This window comes from Vicia villosa, linkage group LG7, assembly GCF_029867415.1.
Source record: "Vicia villosa cultivar HV-30 ecotype Madison, WI linkage group LG7, Vvil1.0, whole genome shotgun sequence".
Lineage (NCBI taxonomy): Eukaryota > Viridiplantae > Streptophyta > Magnoliopsida > Fabales > Fabaceae > Vicia > Vicia villosa.
Genome location: NC_081186.1, coordinates 107,281,414 through 107,297,380, shown reverse-complemented (window position 1 = coordinate 107,297,380; position 15,967 = coordinate 107,281,414). Strand labels below are relative to the sequence as shown.

At 32.8% G+C, this 15,967-nt stretch overlaps 2 protein-coding genes across 2 annotated transcripts; one reads left to right on the top strand and one right to left on the bottom strand.

Annotated features, from left to right (window-relative positions):
* The first annotated feature begins 3,994 nt into the window (after positions 1-3,994).
* On the top strand, positions 3,995-6,561 carry LOC131618210 (protein FLUORESCENT IN BLUE LIGHT, chloroplastic). The gene is made up of 5 exons (XM_058889476.1): positions 3,995-4,209; positions 4,634-4,743; positions 4,979-5,141; positions 5,297-5,620; positions 5,837-6,561. The coding sequence occupies exons 1-5, from the start codon at positions 4,107-4,109 to the stop codon at positions 6,037-6,039; spliced, it is 903 nt and encodes a 300-aa protein (XP_058745459.1). The 5' UTR covers positions 3,995-4,106; the 3' UTR covers positions 6,040-6,561.
* Positions 6,562-10,985: 4,424 nt separating this feature from the next.
* LOC131616445 (oligouridylate-binding protein 1B-like) lies at positions 10,986-15,685 on the bottom strand. Its single transcript, XM_058887770.1, has 12 exons — positions 15,415-15,685; positions 14,308-14,369; positions 13,849-13,951; positions 13,683-13,759; positions 13,542-13,603; positions 13,347-13,434; positions 13,085-13,160; positions 12,961-12,991; positions 12,521-12,640; positions 12,165-12,253; positions 11,644-11,820; positions 10,986-11,520 (listed from the first exon to the last, which is right to left on the bottom strand). The coding sequence occupies exons 1-12, from the start codon at positions 15,532-15,534 to the stop codon at positions 11,248-11,250; spliced, it is 1,278 nt and encodes a 425-aa protein (XP_058743753.1). The 5' UTR covers positions 15,535-15,685; the 3' UTR covers positions 10,986-11,247.
* Between the last annotated feature and the right edge of the window lie 282 nt (positions 15,686-15,967).

Genomic DNA, 15,967 nt, shown 5'->3' with positions numbered 1-15,967 from the left:
TATAAATAAGCTCATAGTGTATAGGCTAAACTCTAAAGTAGTGATTGAAATTCAATCGAAGTAATTAAACTATTCCTCAATGCATGGAAGAAAACTTAGACAAGTTAGACCTTAGCAAGTTTGCTTTTATCAACTAATAAATCTAATGAAATACACTAGTGTATAAAGATAGAAGTTTCTTGAAGTTTCTCATAGTCAAAACTAGGGGGTGGCAAGACGGATCCGGTCTCCGGGGAAAGTCCATTTTAGCCGCATTTTTTTACGGGACGGAGGAAGGTCTTAGGCCCGCTCTCTTTTATGTGCCCGCTTCGCCCCGTTTTTTTTTTTTGGCTTTTGCGGGCATTTGTTTTTTCATAGAGTTTTACTATTTTTAGGCCTAAAAAGCAGAATGTCCGCGAGCTTTCCCCGCCCCGCCCTCACTTTTTTGCGGGGCGGGGCAAAGTTTTAGACCCGCACTCTTAAAAAAGCCCGCACTGCTCCGCCCCATTTTTTCGCGGGCTTTTGCGGGGCGGGCCTAAACGGGGCGGGCATGTCTGTTTGCCACCCCTAGTCAAAACGGACAATATTTCATAGCCGCAATAGCCGCAAAATATTAGAGTTTATATGATGGTTTGTCTTTTGTGGTTTAACACATCTTCTCAAGAGTTGATATTTTAATCAGTGTCTCGTGACTTCAAAAGTTGAGAATACGGACAAGGATGATCTAAATGGTACTTCGTACAACAGAGTTTTTCACATATTTAAAGGGTGAAAACTATGTGTACTATGATACTAGACGGATAATATGTATGTTCACTTAATGTTGTTGGTTGATGAAATAGTTTGAGTTGTCATTGAAGATGATACTTTTGTCTTGAAAATAACCATTGAAGGTGTTAAAGCTATAAAATCCCAAAAAAATTGGACTAATGAAGAGACTAAAAAAGCTTCTTATAATATGAAGACAGATAATATATTAGTTCATGCCTTAAGTGCTAATCTATATTATTCAATTTCATATTGTAAGACAACTCAATTAACATGGAATGCACTCCAAGTACTCTACGAGGGTACTGAGAATGTGAAGGAATATAATGTCATCGCATTAATAGAAGAATATGAGTTATTATGTATGGAACTAGATGAAATTGTGGAGTCCATGTTGATGGCTTTATTCAATTAACCAAGAGATTAGAGAATCTAAGTAAGACTTTGTCTAACCAGGATTGTGTTGACAAAGTATTAAGGTCTATATGTAGATAGTGGAATCCAAATGTAACATGCATAAAAACAGTCTCATGATTCGAAGACTTAGGATATAATAACGTTGTTTGAAAAGCTTACCAAGCACATACATGAATGATATATATTAGAATAAAGTTAAAACAATGCAAAGAAGAAAAAGAAAGCAATAGAAGAAAATAAAAGCATTTTCTTAAAGGCCCTCCCTTTCAAGGCCAAGGCAGAGAAAGATGATGGAGGTACCGATCCTGGTGATTCTTCTAAGGAATAAGAAATGTGTTTGTTCGTGAAACACTACAATAAGTATACCAAAAGAAATTATTTCAAACGATCAAATACAAATGTGATAACTTTAGAAAGTCTTATTCATCAAAGAAGATGAAATACAAAAAGAAGGATGATAAACATGTGACCTGTTAAGAATGTGGTCAATCCAATCATTACAAAACCAGATGTCTAAATTGGATTAATTATAAGAGCATGCAAGAGTTCTACAAGACAAATGGAAAAAAGCCAAAGATTCTAAAACTTATATAGCTTGGACAAAAGAAGAGGGTGAAGACTCCTCCTTATCAAGCTTAAGTTCAAATGACAACAAGATCACTCATCTATGCTTAATGGCACAACACAAGGAAAAGAAACAGAAGGTAGAAGATTCATACTCAAATTTGAAGCCTTCTGATAATCAATTGTCTAAAGCATATAGAGAAATGCATGCTGATGCTTTAAACATTTTTAAGAATATCTATCTTTAAAAGAAAATTATTTCAAAATTTGAGAGAGAAATTTCAAGTCTTAATAGCGCTTTAGAGTCCTTTAAAGAAGAACATGCATTTCTAATAAATGAGAATTTGTATATTTCTACTTTAGAAGAAAAGGACGATATAGTAGAATGTGGTACATGTTGAATTTTGAAACTCAAAATTGAAAACCTAAAAGGAGAATTAACACATAACATTGAATCACCTAGTGTTATTTCTAATGATTCAAGTGGTAAAAGGCAAAATTTTAGAAAATATTTTAAAGAAAATTTCCACCACTCTATAACAAATAGAAAAAATATCCTAATTAAGAGGTGTGTCATTATTGTGGTAATAAGGGTTACATTAGACCTCTATTTCACGTTAAGAACGTTAAAGTACTTTATAGTCTGATGACATTGACCCCTAAGTCTCCCAGCACTAACCCTATGGGACACAAGGTGAGTTAGGAACCTAAATTACCTTGTTATCTTCTTGTAAGAATTAGAAATGGCAAATGGACATGCCCACTCTACAAAAACCCACAAGAAAAGAAGGCAAAATAGAGCACACATCGTTGAAGACTGAGACCTAGCTACATTTTTAAATTAAATATTTTGTTAATCCTAGCTACATTTACCTAAATCTTACAAAAGAAAAATAACCAAAACAAATAATAAAAAAAAACATAATTCATTCTAAGACGTAACTCTATTTAAGGAAGCTTTAAAAAGAGAAATGAGCTTGATTTAGAGAAATCATAACCAATACAAATTATTTTTATAAAATTAAATTAGACATTTTCATTTATAGTCACAATGTCATGTTTCTATCTCCATTCTATCTTATGTCATGTTTCTATCTCCATTCCATCTTACCATGCACTAAAGAGAGAAGAAACCACAAATTAACTAAGCCGTAATAAAGAGAAGTAACCATAAACTAACAAAAACGATAATAAATAATCAAATAACAATCAATGATAATGATAATGATGAAGATTTGTTAGCATACGATTTCAAATAATTGCTAAAAGCCATCCGTTTCCGCAACGATGTCATTGTAGTTGTCCCTTACGATAATGTCATAAGAATTGAACTTGAGGCCATATTAGTTTTTAAAGACTCCACTTGTGGACACCAATTGTATTTGTAAAATGTACAACGAATATAACCATGCTCACAAAAGCGACCGCAAGAGGGTTTATGAATTGAGTTTCACAAATTAGTGAATGACTATTTCAAACCCCAAACAGGATATATATATATATATATATATATATATATATATATATATATATATATATATATATATATATATATATATATATATATATATATATAAGATTTCACGAGCCGGATAATGGGGAAGAAGAAATAGTTTCTCTTACTTTCCTTACGAATTTGTGGGAGTAGGGGAAACCAATTCTTCCTCCATTATATGGTGAACAATTTTTGCCATTTATGTCACTTTTTATTTTTTTTGGAAAACTTTGTGCCTACCACTTATTTACGAATTGAAACGATTAATGGACACGAGCTTGAGTTGGGCTATTAAGGTCAGAGTGACATGAGACGGCGCCTGGTCGATTCTTTCTTGATCTCATGAGTTGTTTCTTTTTTAACCTTTTCAGATTGCATCTTTCTAAAACCAACAAAATTTTTCTAGTGTAGTATTTATTTTTATTTTATTAAAATAATTAAAATATATAAAAATAAATGTAAAATAATTAAAAAAATACTTTCAGACTTCTATCATTTCATTTGACGACACTATATCAGGTTTATTTTTTTAGTTTTAGTAGCAGGTAGATTAGCAAATAATTTGAAAACAAGTGTAGTTTAAAATATATTTCTCAAAAAACAAATTATTTACATAAAAAACTCAAAGCTTTATATTTTTTTTTAGTAGTTATCAAAAAGTCTAATATGCCCCTGTAGATAAAAACAAAAACAAAACAAAAAAAAGAACAGAAGAATTTAAGTAGTAAAAAAAATCCATGTCCTCAACACACAGTATAAGTTGCAATAAATAATCATAATCCAACAACAATAAAAGGATTCTCATTGTTATCCCAAAAAATCCAACATTTATCCTATCATCTCTCATCTTTAGCTTATCAAAATCCAAACAACCTCTGCACAAATGAAAGCAATGGCGGTTGTCGTACGTTGTTCCTGCTTTCTCTCTCCTCCTCACTCCACACTCCCTCAATTCTGCTCCAATACCACCAATCTTCACCTTTCAGGTCTGTTTCTCTAACCCCACTTCTTATCTCATTATAATCACATTCAAAATCATAACTTTCTTCATCTTTTTGACTTGAAACCTTTTTTATGAAATTTATGTTTATTTTATTTGCTTTTGAAGATGAAAGTTAGTATGATTTTAGCATTTAGGTTATCAACCAAGAATCTTTTGGATTAACTTATTTGAGCTTATCCTGGAATCGGCCAATGACATGTGTATAAGTTGTTTTCAGCTTATTTACATAAGCTGTTTTAAGATAGTTTATGAAAACAACTTATAGATTAAAAACAATTTTATTTTATTTTATTTTATCTATGGTGTTACAAAAATAACTCACACATAATTATAATCACTTATATAATAATCACTTATGCTATAAGAGGGTGATACTCACATGAGGTTGAACTTGTTGAATGAATCAGGAAAATTCACTTGTCTTTCTTTAAAAGTGGACAAGGTTGTGCCACTCTTTAAAGATTCTTTTGATGGGTCTTCTAAAACTCCAGCTCTGCTTCACTGCTCAAACTGTAAGGTATGCTTGTGTAGTTGAATTTGTTTACTGTAAAACTGTTACTAGTACTACCTATGTCGCGCTAACACGATACTGATACACGTGATTGGATTCAACTATTCTAGTTTCTTTCTCTAATCGTTATATGTGTCAGTGTTGTGTCCAGTGTATGTGTTGCTTCATAGGTTATAGGTTATGCGAATGATGGTTTATGATTACTTTTCTGACTTGTGATTGAAATTGTTTGCCTTGCCAGGAAGACAAGCTTCAAAGATTCTCTTCTTCGATGTTTCTTGCGAGCAATATTTTGATGTTTTCAATGCCTTGTAAAGCTTTGGCTGAAACATGTGAAGCTGATAACTCTATGTTCAATATGCCTATACTGCTAGCAGTAGCCCTCATTGGAGCCACTGTAGGAGGTAAGGTACTATGAGATTCCGATGTACAGTTATATCAGCTCGTGAGTGTTAAATTCGAGCTTTTGCTGAAATGTGGTCGATGCATTTTGTTCGTACTCTTTTATGGATAAGTGATATCCCATCCTTCTCTTGAATCGATTGATCATATATGATAGGGTTGGTCGCAAGACAAAGGAAAGGAGAATTGCAGCGGTTAAACGAGCAGTTACTCCAGATCAATGCGGCTTTAAGGAAGCAAGCGAAAATTGAGTCGTATGCTCCGAGTTTGAGCTATGCTCCTATTGGCGGTGGTAGAATACCTGAAAGCGAAATTATTGTTGATCCTAAGAAACAAGAACTTATTTCCAAGTTAAAAAGTGGAAAGAACTTCTTAAGGAATCAACAGCCGGATAAAGCGTTCACGGAGTTTAAGATTGCGCTCGAGCTTGCACAGAATATTAAGGATCCCATTGAGGAGAAAAAAGCGGCTCGGGGTCTAGGTTTGTAATCTTCTCTATTTTGCTCATTAGTGCGTGTTACCTTAAATGCTCCTACACAATCAACATTAGATTTTGTGCGTTAAAGGAGCGAATAAGTTTACAAGTGCTTATACAAAACAACTTATAGCATAAGTGCTTATACGGAAACACTTATGTGCTATAAGTTTTAAGTCAATCCAAACAGGTCCTAAGTATATTTGCATGTTTTAATTACAGGAGCTTCACTGCAAAGACAGGGAAAATACCGAGATGCTGTTAAATACCATTCCATGGTTTTGTCGATATCTGAAAGAGAAGGAGAAGACTCTGGAAGCACAGAAGCTTTTGGAGCAATTGCTGATTGTTACACTGAGCTTGGAGACCTTGAAAAAGCAGGACAATACTATGACAAGTATATTGCAAGGTTGGAAAAGGACTAATCTTCATTCTCCATGTTCAACATTTGTTCTTATTCACAATATTTTTCATGCATTTTATTCTAAGTCAATGTTTCATGAGTTAGTTCATTATTTTTGTTATTGTTAAGCTATTGTTGAGATTGTAAAGTTGATGTTACACCTTATTTTGAAGGAGAGTTTAAAACTAGAGATAATGTTTATCTTCAATTTCTAGTTTGAGGAATGAGGCATAACTTATTTTAAGAGAATCACAAATTTGGTCCATGAAAGATGTAATCAAATTTGGTTCATTATAGTATCAGAAGAATCTTTTCAGCAACGACATCTCTTAAAAAATATGTCTGTGTCGGTTGTATAGCAACGACTTCTCTGAAATCTCTGAAAAAAGATGTGTGTCAGCCTGTCAGGGTACACAACCGGCACGGACACTTATAATTATGTTTAATTTATTTCTTTTTAAAAAATTATTATCGTGTCAACATGTCAGGATCGATGTTGTGTTGTGTTTCCGAATGAATTTGAATCTTCATATATGGCTCTGAACATGGTTATATTTGTAGTAGAAAATATAATTGGATGACAGTGGATTTTTATATGCTTTGTGTTAATTATCAACTTTCTTTTTTCCATTCAAATAAACCCTTATTAAGTAAAAAAAAAAACTGTTAAATTGATTTTTATTTTGAAACTTTCTATGAAATTGGTTTGATTTATTTTTAAATGGCGAGATGCTGGTTTTTACAATTTTTTTACTAATTTTATTTAATTGAAGATTTTAAGTTATAAAAAATAATTAATGTATTTAATTAAAATGTTGATATTGACATCACATTATGTTAAAAGTTGCAACATCACTTTCAATTTAAGTCTCAGTCTAATTATAAAAATTGAAAAAATAAGGGGTTAAACTTGAAAAATTAAAAATTTGGAAGGTTAAAGTTTATAAATTGACGAAATAAAAAGATTAAAAGTGCAATTAAATTTATAAATTTAAAATAATTAACAGATACGAAAAAGAAAAAGAAAAAGAGTTACCAAGAACATTTGGATGATATGTCAGGAGTAAGAGTTAAATTATTTTTTGCACAAATTAGGATGAGGTACCATATCTCTTATTGAATATAGTTGCATTTGACAGATCATCAACACAACTATTATCTTCATAATAATATGAGACCATTTGAAATGGAAGAATATAATGGTAAAAAGACAATTTGTCCATTCGTATAGAAATTTCTAAAGAACAATGATAATATTAGTGAATGTTCGTATGATAAGTAGAGAATCATTTTTAAGACAAAGTTCATTCCTTCCACTCCTAGAAGTGTGCTCTATAATCAAAATGATATTTGTAAATTAAGCTTGAAAAGAAGCAATAATATTCATATTTGTTGAGTACGCACCTAAGTAGGTGCCGATGAATCATGAAACACTTTTCTACTATAGGTGTGAGATCAGGATTCCCTCGAGATATCTCATATGGGTTAATATTTAATTCAATGAGGTTGTGTAGATTTCTAATTTATTTTTTAATGCAAGGGACATAGGGTCGACAATTTATATCAAAGTGTTTCAGGATAGTGAATTTAGGCATCAAAGAGTACATGTGCCTTTTGAGAGGTTGTTGCATTGTGAATCAAATATTTGTGTCTATAGGTTTCCTGCCAAAGTTTATTTGAATATCATTGAATTTAAGTTGATTTCTTGTGTGTCATGTTTTTCAAATGATTAAAGCATTGATTTTAATAATAAAATTTTTGAGATATGAACTTCAACCTCAATTATTAGTATAGGCTCACAAAAATAGTTCGATTAAGCTGCATACATAACAAGAATTCCAACCATGTCTAAAATTGCAATGTGTGGCTACAATTCAAGAAGAGGTCTTGAGAACTTTCCAAATCTTGAGTGTGTAGTGAAAACATCTATAAATCAATGTTAATTATCTCATTATAAGATTATCATATGTGACAATGACATTACTCATCAGTTTTCGAGAAATGAGATATTTTACAGGTGAAATAAATGGTTACTAGATGGTTTTGGCCTAACAAACTTTTACATGTTCATTTTTATGGTATTCATAGGCATCCTTGAATGTAATTTATACATTGATTGAACTTCTCCAAATTAAAGTGTCTTCATAAATTTCATAAAAAGGGAGAGTAATTTTAAAAATATTATATGTTATATCCGGTGCAAATGTGGTGATTACTAAAAAATATTCTAAACATTTCATTGAATTAGTTCTTGGATAGTGTTTTGGGTTGGCCATAAGTGTAATATGGTATAAGCCCAATATTCGACCATTACATAAATATCACCGAATGAACGCTTTGACTCATATTTCACTTCATCCCCTTATTCACAAACTAATTTGGGCATTATAGTGTTAACCTTGTAGATCCACCCAACACAACTGCACCGGGGTAGCTTACACCACTTCATCAAAGATCTGCACTAACAATTCTAGTTCCCGAACATAACACTGGCGCCGTTTATAGAAATCAATATTCTAATTCTTAAAAATTTTCACAATCAGATCTTTCATGATTCAATTAAATCTCCTTCAGTTCAAACCTCTACCACTTTGACTGATAAGCTAAGATGAAAACAACTTCAAATCTCCTTCCAAAAGGTCCTTCAAAATTCTCCAAAACAAGTTCTTCTTCAACCTTTGCCATAGACATGATCTATACAGATCCATTCAAACAAGTAAAACCTCCACCACAAGGATCCATTAAATCAACCTCTCTAAACAAGAAACAGAAAGATGTAAGATTAATCATAAGGTTCAAGATCATGAGAAGGTAGACAGGACTTCGAATGCGAAACTTCCACTAATAATTATCGCTACCATCGCTAATCATTTTGTCTTAGGGATCCTAATAGATGATGGAAGTTATTGAAGCCTTGTCTAATTTAGAATCTTCACTGAGCTTGGCTTAAGGAAACAAAATATGAGGACGTGCAAAGACCAGAGCCTTCTGTTTTCCATGATTCTTCTACACATTTGTGTGGATAAGTATATTTACCAGTCTCCTTAGGAGAGAGAAATAACAAGAGGACGATGAACATTTGTTTCTTTATGATTCCATGCGAAAGTGTCTACAACAGTATCCTCGGTCGACCATTCCTTGTGGCTCTAGTCGCCGTGGCCTCCCTCGTCCACTTGAGGATAAATTACCACGTTAATTCTGGTAGATCTGTTGTAGTCAAAATCGACCTTTGGGGAGCATGCTGAATACACTAAGGAGTATTGAAATTCCCCTTGTTGGCAACCGTCATTCTTAAAGGAAGAGGTGGGAAAGCTGATGGAGTGTCAGATGGAGTTGAACTTGATGTCTTATCTATACATGCTGAAACCACCTACGCAAAATTTTCACCATCTTATCTATCATATGTGCTACCCAAACACTCTATCTAATAGTGTCATTTATAATCGTATATTTTCTAGTCTAATCGTACATCTAACACAACATCCTCATATCTACTACACTTTGTTTAATTGCATGTTGGTTCTTTAGAGCTCAACATTGTCTCATTTAACATCGTTGATCTTACAGTTTTCCTATAAAAATTTCCCGTCTATTTGACTATTTGTTTAGTATCACATAACACTAGAGACCCTCATTAATTTCAACCGCTCAACTTGAATTTGACTCTTTAAGTCTTCTTATATTCTCCATTGTTTAGTACTATGGGCCTAAGATATTTAATTCACGTAATATGATCTCGAAAGTTCACTTCTAAGTTACAACAACTCATTATTTGTTTCTAAACTTACATCTCATATACTTAATTTTATTTATGCTCAAGCAAAATCCACATGCTTCTAAGGTTTATCCAAGTCTCCAACCTCACCTTTAATTCCACCTCAAACTTTCCAACTAGGACTATATTATTTACAAAAAGTGTACATCTCATTTTTATCTCTTGGATGTATTTCGTAAAAAGTTAGGGGCTTAGAAATGAACCTCTTGGTTAATCTTATTGTTTTGGTAAAATAACCTGTCTCTCCGGCCATATGTCATTACACTAGTTGATACACCCTTATACGCGAATGAATAGAATATAGGAAATCTTAATCCATTAAATCTCCATGGCTTTCTACAAAATATATTTAGAGAGTCTATCATTCATCTTTTCCAAATCAATGAAAACTAAGTTCAAGTCATGTATATCCATTTGATAATGCTACAACATATGTAGTTCAAAGAAATTTGTTGTTCTATCTTTACATTTTCAAAACAACTTAATAAGCTTTTACCAACTTTAGGCCTAATGAATATTGTCTACACTATTTTCAAATTTTAACCATTAATAGTAATTAAAAACAGTAAAATTGTTTCATTTACTCAATAATTATTTTTGTTAATGTGTGTAACAACTTAAAAAAAAAGAGAAGGTATTTTGAGACAGTATCATATAAAAAGATTAATTATTTGCTCAGATTTATTTTCACCTAACAAATCATTCCATTACACATCTAGAAGCACCCTTTTTGAAAATGAATACCTATTTTTTTTTTGGGAAATGGTGAACTTTTGCTTGAAGGAAAAGCATCTTTCTATTTGGGGATATGTTAGTTGAATACCATTAATGCTCACTTTTATACTTAATTTTTCATACTAGTTCTCGTGTCTTCATCAGGTAGTCAATGTTAGTAGTGTTGTTTCTTCCCTAATCCCTAGGGTGTGGATGTTGACAAATTACAAAACAAAGTTACAAAATAAAAATTTCATAAATTAAACAGCTTTACTTTTCTTATCTGAAATAATTTTAAATTCAATCATACTTGTATGATGACTTGATTGTGCAAGGTAATGGTCGTTCATTCATCATATGCACATAACACTAGATTGCATTACTACCCGACTTAGACTTTAGAATTAAAATACTAATTAAATTTTTAAGGATTATTAGAATACTAATTGATAAATATTGTATACAACAGCCATAAGATATATGGGATGGTAATGATAATAATCATTGCATCATAACACTAACACACCCAAATGGGTGAGAAGAAAACATATCTTAAAATCATCATAACACTCATCATCACAACTAACTAGATATCCGCAACATGATACAAACACATACAAATGTTTGCTCTAATTTGGTAGGGGTGACTACATCACCACCATTAATTAGAAAGAAAAAAGCTCCCTAGAGTTTTAACACCAACCAATGCCCAATGCATGCAGATAAATAGCATATTATATTTTACTGGTAGTACATCATTTGCTGTGCAGCAGCAACATTTTGGAACCCGCCGTCATATATCGCCTGGCTTGCTCCAATTGCGGCCTGCTTAAGAGGATGCTGCGCTTGGGGATGCATCAATGCAGCGTGAACACCACCCATCTTGCTCATTGCTATCTGCCTCTCGTAGGTCAGAATATCAGTTGCAGACAGACCTGGCAAAGGCGCTGCAGCAGGTGGAGGAAGAGGATTTGAAGCGGTTCCGGGTGGAGTGGGCTTGCTCCCCCAAGAGCACTATTTAAAAACAAAAACAATACTCAGAGGCAATAAAACCGATGTAATATTAATCATAAAAACAAAGACAAACAACAAAGCAATTAGCAGTGAGCTGGCAGCATTAACAGGTGAAAAACCCACCTTAATTAGTTTTCCGCAGAGATAAGACTGGGCATTTCCCATCTGAATTGCCAGAGCTGCTTCAGCGTGAGTACTAAACCTCACAAACCCAAATCCTTTATCACGCTGGACACGAACCTCCTCTATCACACCAGCCCCAAGGGTATAGAAATGACGATGGAGATCAAGCTGTGTTGCCTGGAGAGTCAACAAAAGGCCATAATGATTACAATGAGAACAACAATTTTCACAGATTTCATAGATATAGTTCACAAGTAAACATCACATATATCAAAATCAAAAGGCAAAAACTAAAAAGCTAAAGTCTGCATCTCTACCATATCGGCCAACAAAAAATGCAGAATAAAATATTAAGCTAAAACTGGTGAATGAATGCAAATATTGGTTATAAATGGGTCTATGGACTTCAAAATATTATTTCTGTTGCATCATAATAAGCTTGAAAAATTATCAATAGACTATTGATTGACAAACTATTTTGTTCAAACCATAAATTGAAAAATAGAAATAAAGTTTCTTACCTCAGAACCAAGGTTACCCACATAAACAGTTGTATACTGAGGATTGTTCTCAGGAGCATCATTGTTGATAGGTGTCTCTTTACCATCCTCTGTATGACAGAAAATTATGTTAATTGCATGACTACAATTCCTTCTGTTAGCTATGAAAACAGAAGTCTTATTAATGAACACTAATTTTTGAAAGTTCAATCACCTAAAATTCTTTAGGTCAATGGTAAAAAGATGACAGCAAAGTTTAAGTAAGCCCCCAGAATCCCAGATCTATTTTTAAATCAAGAAATATATAAGTTAAATGTGAAAGTATTTGATTCAGACATTCCTTTATTGTTTCAGGAACTGCAGCATAACTTACTTACCAGATGAGCCATTTGTTAGTTCCACCACAGTTTTGTTTTCTGGGGTTTGCTTCTCTTCAATGCCGCCAGCACCTTTTGTTGCCCAATTGCAGCGTATTTGTCTACTTCCAAGCCACTTACCTGAAAGGCACAGGCATGACGTTATTATGCCTCAATCATGCGTGAAAAAATATGTGAAACTTGTAGAATCACTTAAACAGTGCATATACCAGAAGTGATAATGTTGAAAAGTCTATAGTAAATTTATTATCATGAATTTAAAAATAACTAAACATAGAACGTATACATCAATTCAGACAAAATATCCTAATGCACAATTCCTATGGACTGAGATGTTAATTTTGTTTCGGTATTTACTAATGAAAAACCATTGGAGAATTCTCCAAATAATAATTGGCTCAAATAGATTAAGGCTGCTGAGCCAATGATAAATTTCTTACCGGTCAAATCATTTATAGCACTTTGAGCATCCTACAAAATGACAGAATATACAAGTCAACAACATCATAAAGTTTTCATACTCCAAATAAATAAATAAATCAAGATTTTAAGAAAAAAATAGACCTGCTGACTACGGAATGAAACAAATCCAAATCCCCTTGAACGCCCAGTCTTCTGATCCCACATAACCCTTGCATCTCTAGAATCATCAAAAAGATAAAGACAGTGAGCCACGCCAAGTCACCAACAAAATTGTTAGTGTGCATTGCACAATTATTGCGCAAGGTAGCAGAAACACATTTTTAATAAAAGAAGATTGCTCCAATTCCAAATGTATTAAATGGATGGCTGTTTTACTAATAAATCGTAGGAGAACGAAGCTTACGAACAACTTTGGTAGACAGAAAAGCATGCAAAAAGTGTAGCATCAGTAACCTCGGGACTGAGGTCACCAACAAATATGTTGTAATGGCCTGCAAATTTAACGAATCATATTAAATAATATCTTCACCAATAGTTCCTCAAGGGTCACAATTTGTTCAAAACATATAGTATCTTGTATAATCATCTCTAAACCAACCTGATGTATCCTCTCTCTGACCACTAGCATATGCCCAGTTAACTTTGATAGGTTGCCCAAAACTGCAAACCATTGAATTGGAATTTGAGTCGAGTGTAAATCCAAACCAATCTAACACAACTATTAAAGAAATACACTTACAGATGTCTTCCATTGAGAGTTAATATGGCCAGAGCAGCAGATCTGCGATCAAAGTAATGAATGAATCCATAGGAGGACTGCATAAGAGGGGATTATGATGTCAAATACAAAACTACAGTTGTATCTAGTACTTTAAATTGACATAGCAACAATATCAAAAACATACCTTCTCTTTTCTGAAAAGTTTACACCCTTCAACTGGGCCAGTACCTGCAAAAACTTCTTGCAGAAGTGGCTCGGTTACCTGGGTATGAACGTTGCCCACATACCTGCATTTTCTCAAAGATAAAGAAGCTACAATTTAAAAAAGAAGAAGAGAAGAAACAAACAATTAGGTTACAATTAATTAATTAATTAATTCAAGTCAGACAACCAAGAAATAACATAAAGGCAATGCTTTAATACAACAAAATTGGTTTACATGTTGCAAGATAAAAACTTAAGTAATATATAAAAGATCAGCATCTCAAATAAATCTAATTTTGAATAGTTAAAAAAAGATAAAATAAATGAAACAATGCCGAAGCTTGTCAGCATCCTAATCATAAAACAAAAGAATATGAAAGTGAGGGAGGAATTAGATAGAAAAGTAAAGGGTGAAACAAATGTCTAGACAAAAACTCACACACTGCGGCAAGTACTTGGATCAAAACCAGGAGGCAGATTTCCACTTGGGATTGGTTCAATCTGCAAAATGAAAAAATAAAAAAGACAAGAAAAAAGAAAGGAAAAAATGAAAAGAAAAAGAAAAAGGGGGCAAATCAAGATAGAATATTTGTATTGTATCTACAAATACAGTAGCATGAGAAACATTTACAAGAGTGAATGAGGAACCAATAATAACAGTCAAGAAACGCATGAAAGAGCTCATTGCTAATTCTAACAAAAGAAAATGAAATTGGGTTCACTGCCCTAAACACATCCAAAGTTTGAATAAAAGCTAAACTAAAGCATTAAGAAAAACAGAAATCCTATCTGACTAAGTCAAATTCAACACTGCATCAAACAAATCAGATAAAATTTCTCAAACAATGCAGATTCCTTTTCCAACTTAACCTCAAAGGAAACAATACCACACCTTAATTACAAACTTATACGCCTAAACTCTCTTTCATCACATACTCTCTAACGAAGAAACGACAGCACAAAAAAGTAAGAAAACAAGTAACATTCAATGTTATTGACCATATGACGCCGCCATAAAACACCATGGCACCACAATCCTTCCAAATTGGCTATGGCAGTTTCGCCGCAACATATTTAGCAACACTGGTAATATTTTGAATCAATTTCCCTAGTTAAATTAAAGCCAACCACGTCAATTTCCTTACTTAAGATTAAGAGAATGAGAGAACCATGATCACTACTCCTAGAAAAATGTCTCTTTACCATAAAACAAAACGCCTTATATATAATTTTAGAGACATTGATTATCTCAAACACAAAAAAACAATGTACATGTGCAATTTAGCTTCCAAAAATCATTTTTTTAACATCCACCAAAAATAAAACACGAAAATGATTTCAAATTTAAAAAAAAAAAATCATTTCTCAACCAGTAAACAAAAATAAACCAACCCAGCTTCTTACAAATTATAAAATAACCAAATTTAGCAATAAACTAAAAAACCCTAGGTCTTTCGATAAACCCCTAATTAGCAACAAAAATGCTAAGCTATTACGGTAAAAAACGACAAGCTGATCGAAGAAATGGAGGTGAACAGAAACCAACCTGAGGTGGAGCTAGGAGACCAGGGTGGTATAGGGAGTGTTGTTGAAGAAGCGCTTGTTGCATCATAGCTTGTTGCTGTTGTTGTTGCTGATGCTGTTGCTTCAACCTATGATTCTGCATTTTGAGGTTGTTCACCGTTTTCCGGGAGAAAATTTCACCGGAAAATGGGTTTTAGGGTTGAAAGGGTCCGTAGAGAGTGACCTACCTTGTTTAGAACAGACTCACAGGTAGGTCTCTGAGAAAACACCAGAGGACTCCACACAAAAACCCCTTGATGACTATTCATAAAAGCTAGTAGTAGTACATTTTTTTTTTAGATTTGTTTTTTAATGTTTTAAATATTTTCATTCTCTCTAATGTGATTTTTCTTAAAATATAAGAGAGATGCAATAAATAAAGTATAGGATTATAAGAAATAAATTAATATTTGATTAAGAAAAATATTTTAATTATTCATTTATAAATATCAATAATTTATTTATAATTTTAATATATAAAATTAATTAAAAATATACTTAAACATAAATATAATTAATATTGTATTTAAAATAGA

What these genes read in the sequence shown, in the direction of transcription:
- LOC131618210 (XM_058889476.1), top strand. Translation starts at nt 4,107, where the DNA reads ATGAAAGCAATGGCGGTTGTCGTACGTTGTTCCTGCTTTCTCTCTCCT. An exon ending in CACCAATCTTCACCTTTCAG is followed by an intron (nt 4,210 to 4,633) that starts GTCTGTTTCTCT and finishes TGAATGAATCAG; the next exon opens with GAAAATTCACTTGTCTTTCT. An exon ending in CATTGGAGCCACTGTAGGAG is followed by an intron (nt 5,142 to 5,296) that starts GTAAGGTACTAT and finishes CATATATGATAG; the next exon opens with GGTTGGTCGCAAGACAAAGG.
- LOC131616445 (XM_058887770.1), bottom strand. Translation starts at nt 15,534, where the DNA reads ATGCAGAATCATAGGTTGAAGCAACAGCATCAGCAACAACAACAGCAA. An exon ending in TCTGTCTACCAAAGTTGTTC is followed by an intron (nt 13,161 to 13,346) that starts GTAAGCTTCGTT and finishes TGATGATTCTAG; the next exon opens with AGATGCAAGGGTTATGTGGG. An exon ending in TGCTATAAATGATTTGACCG is followed by an intron (nt 12,641 to 12,960) that starts GTAAGAAATTTA and finishes TGTGCCTTTCAG; the next exon opens with GTAAGTGGCTTGGAAGTAGA.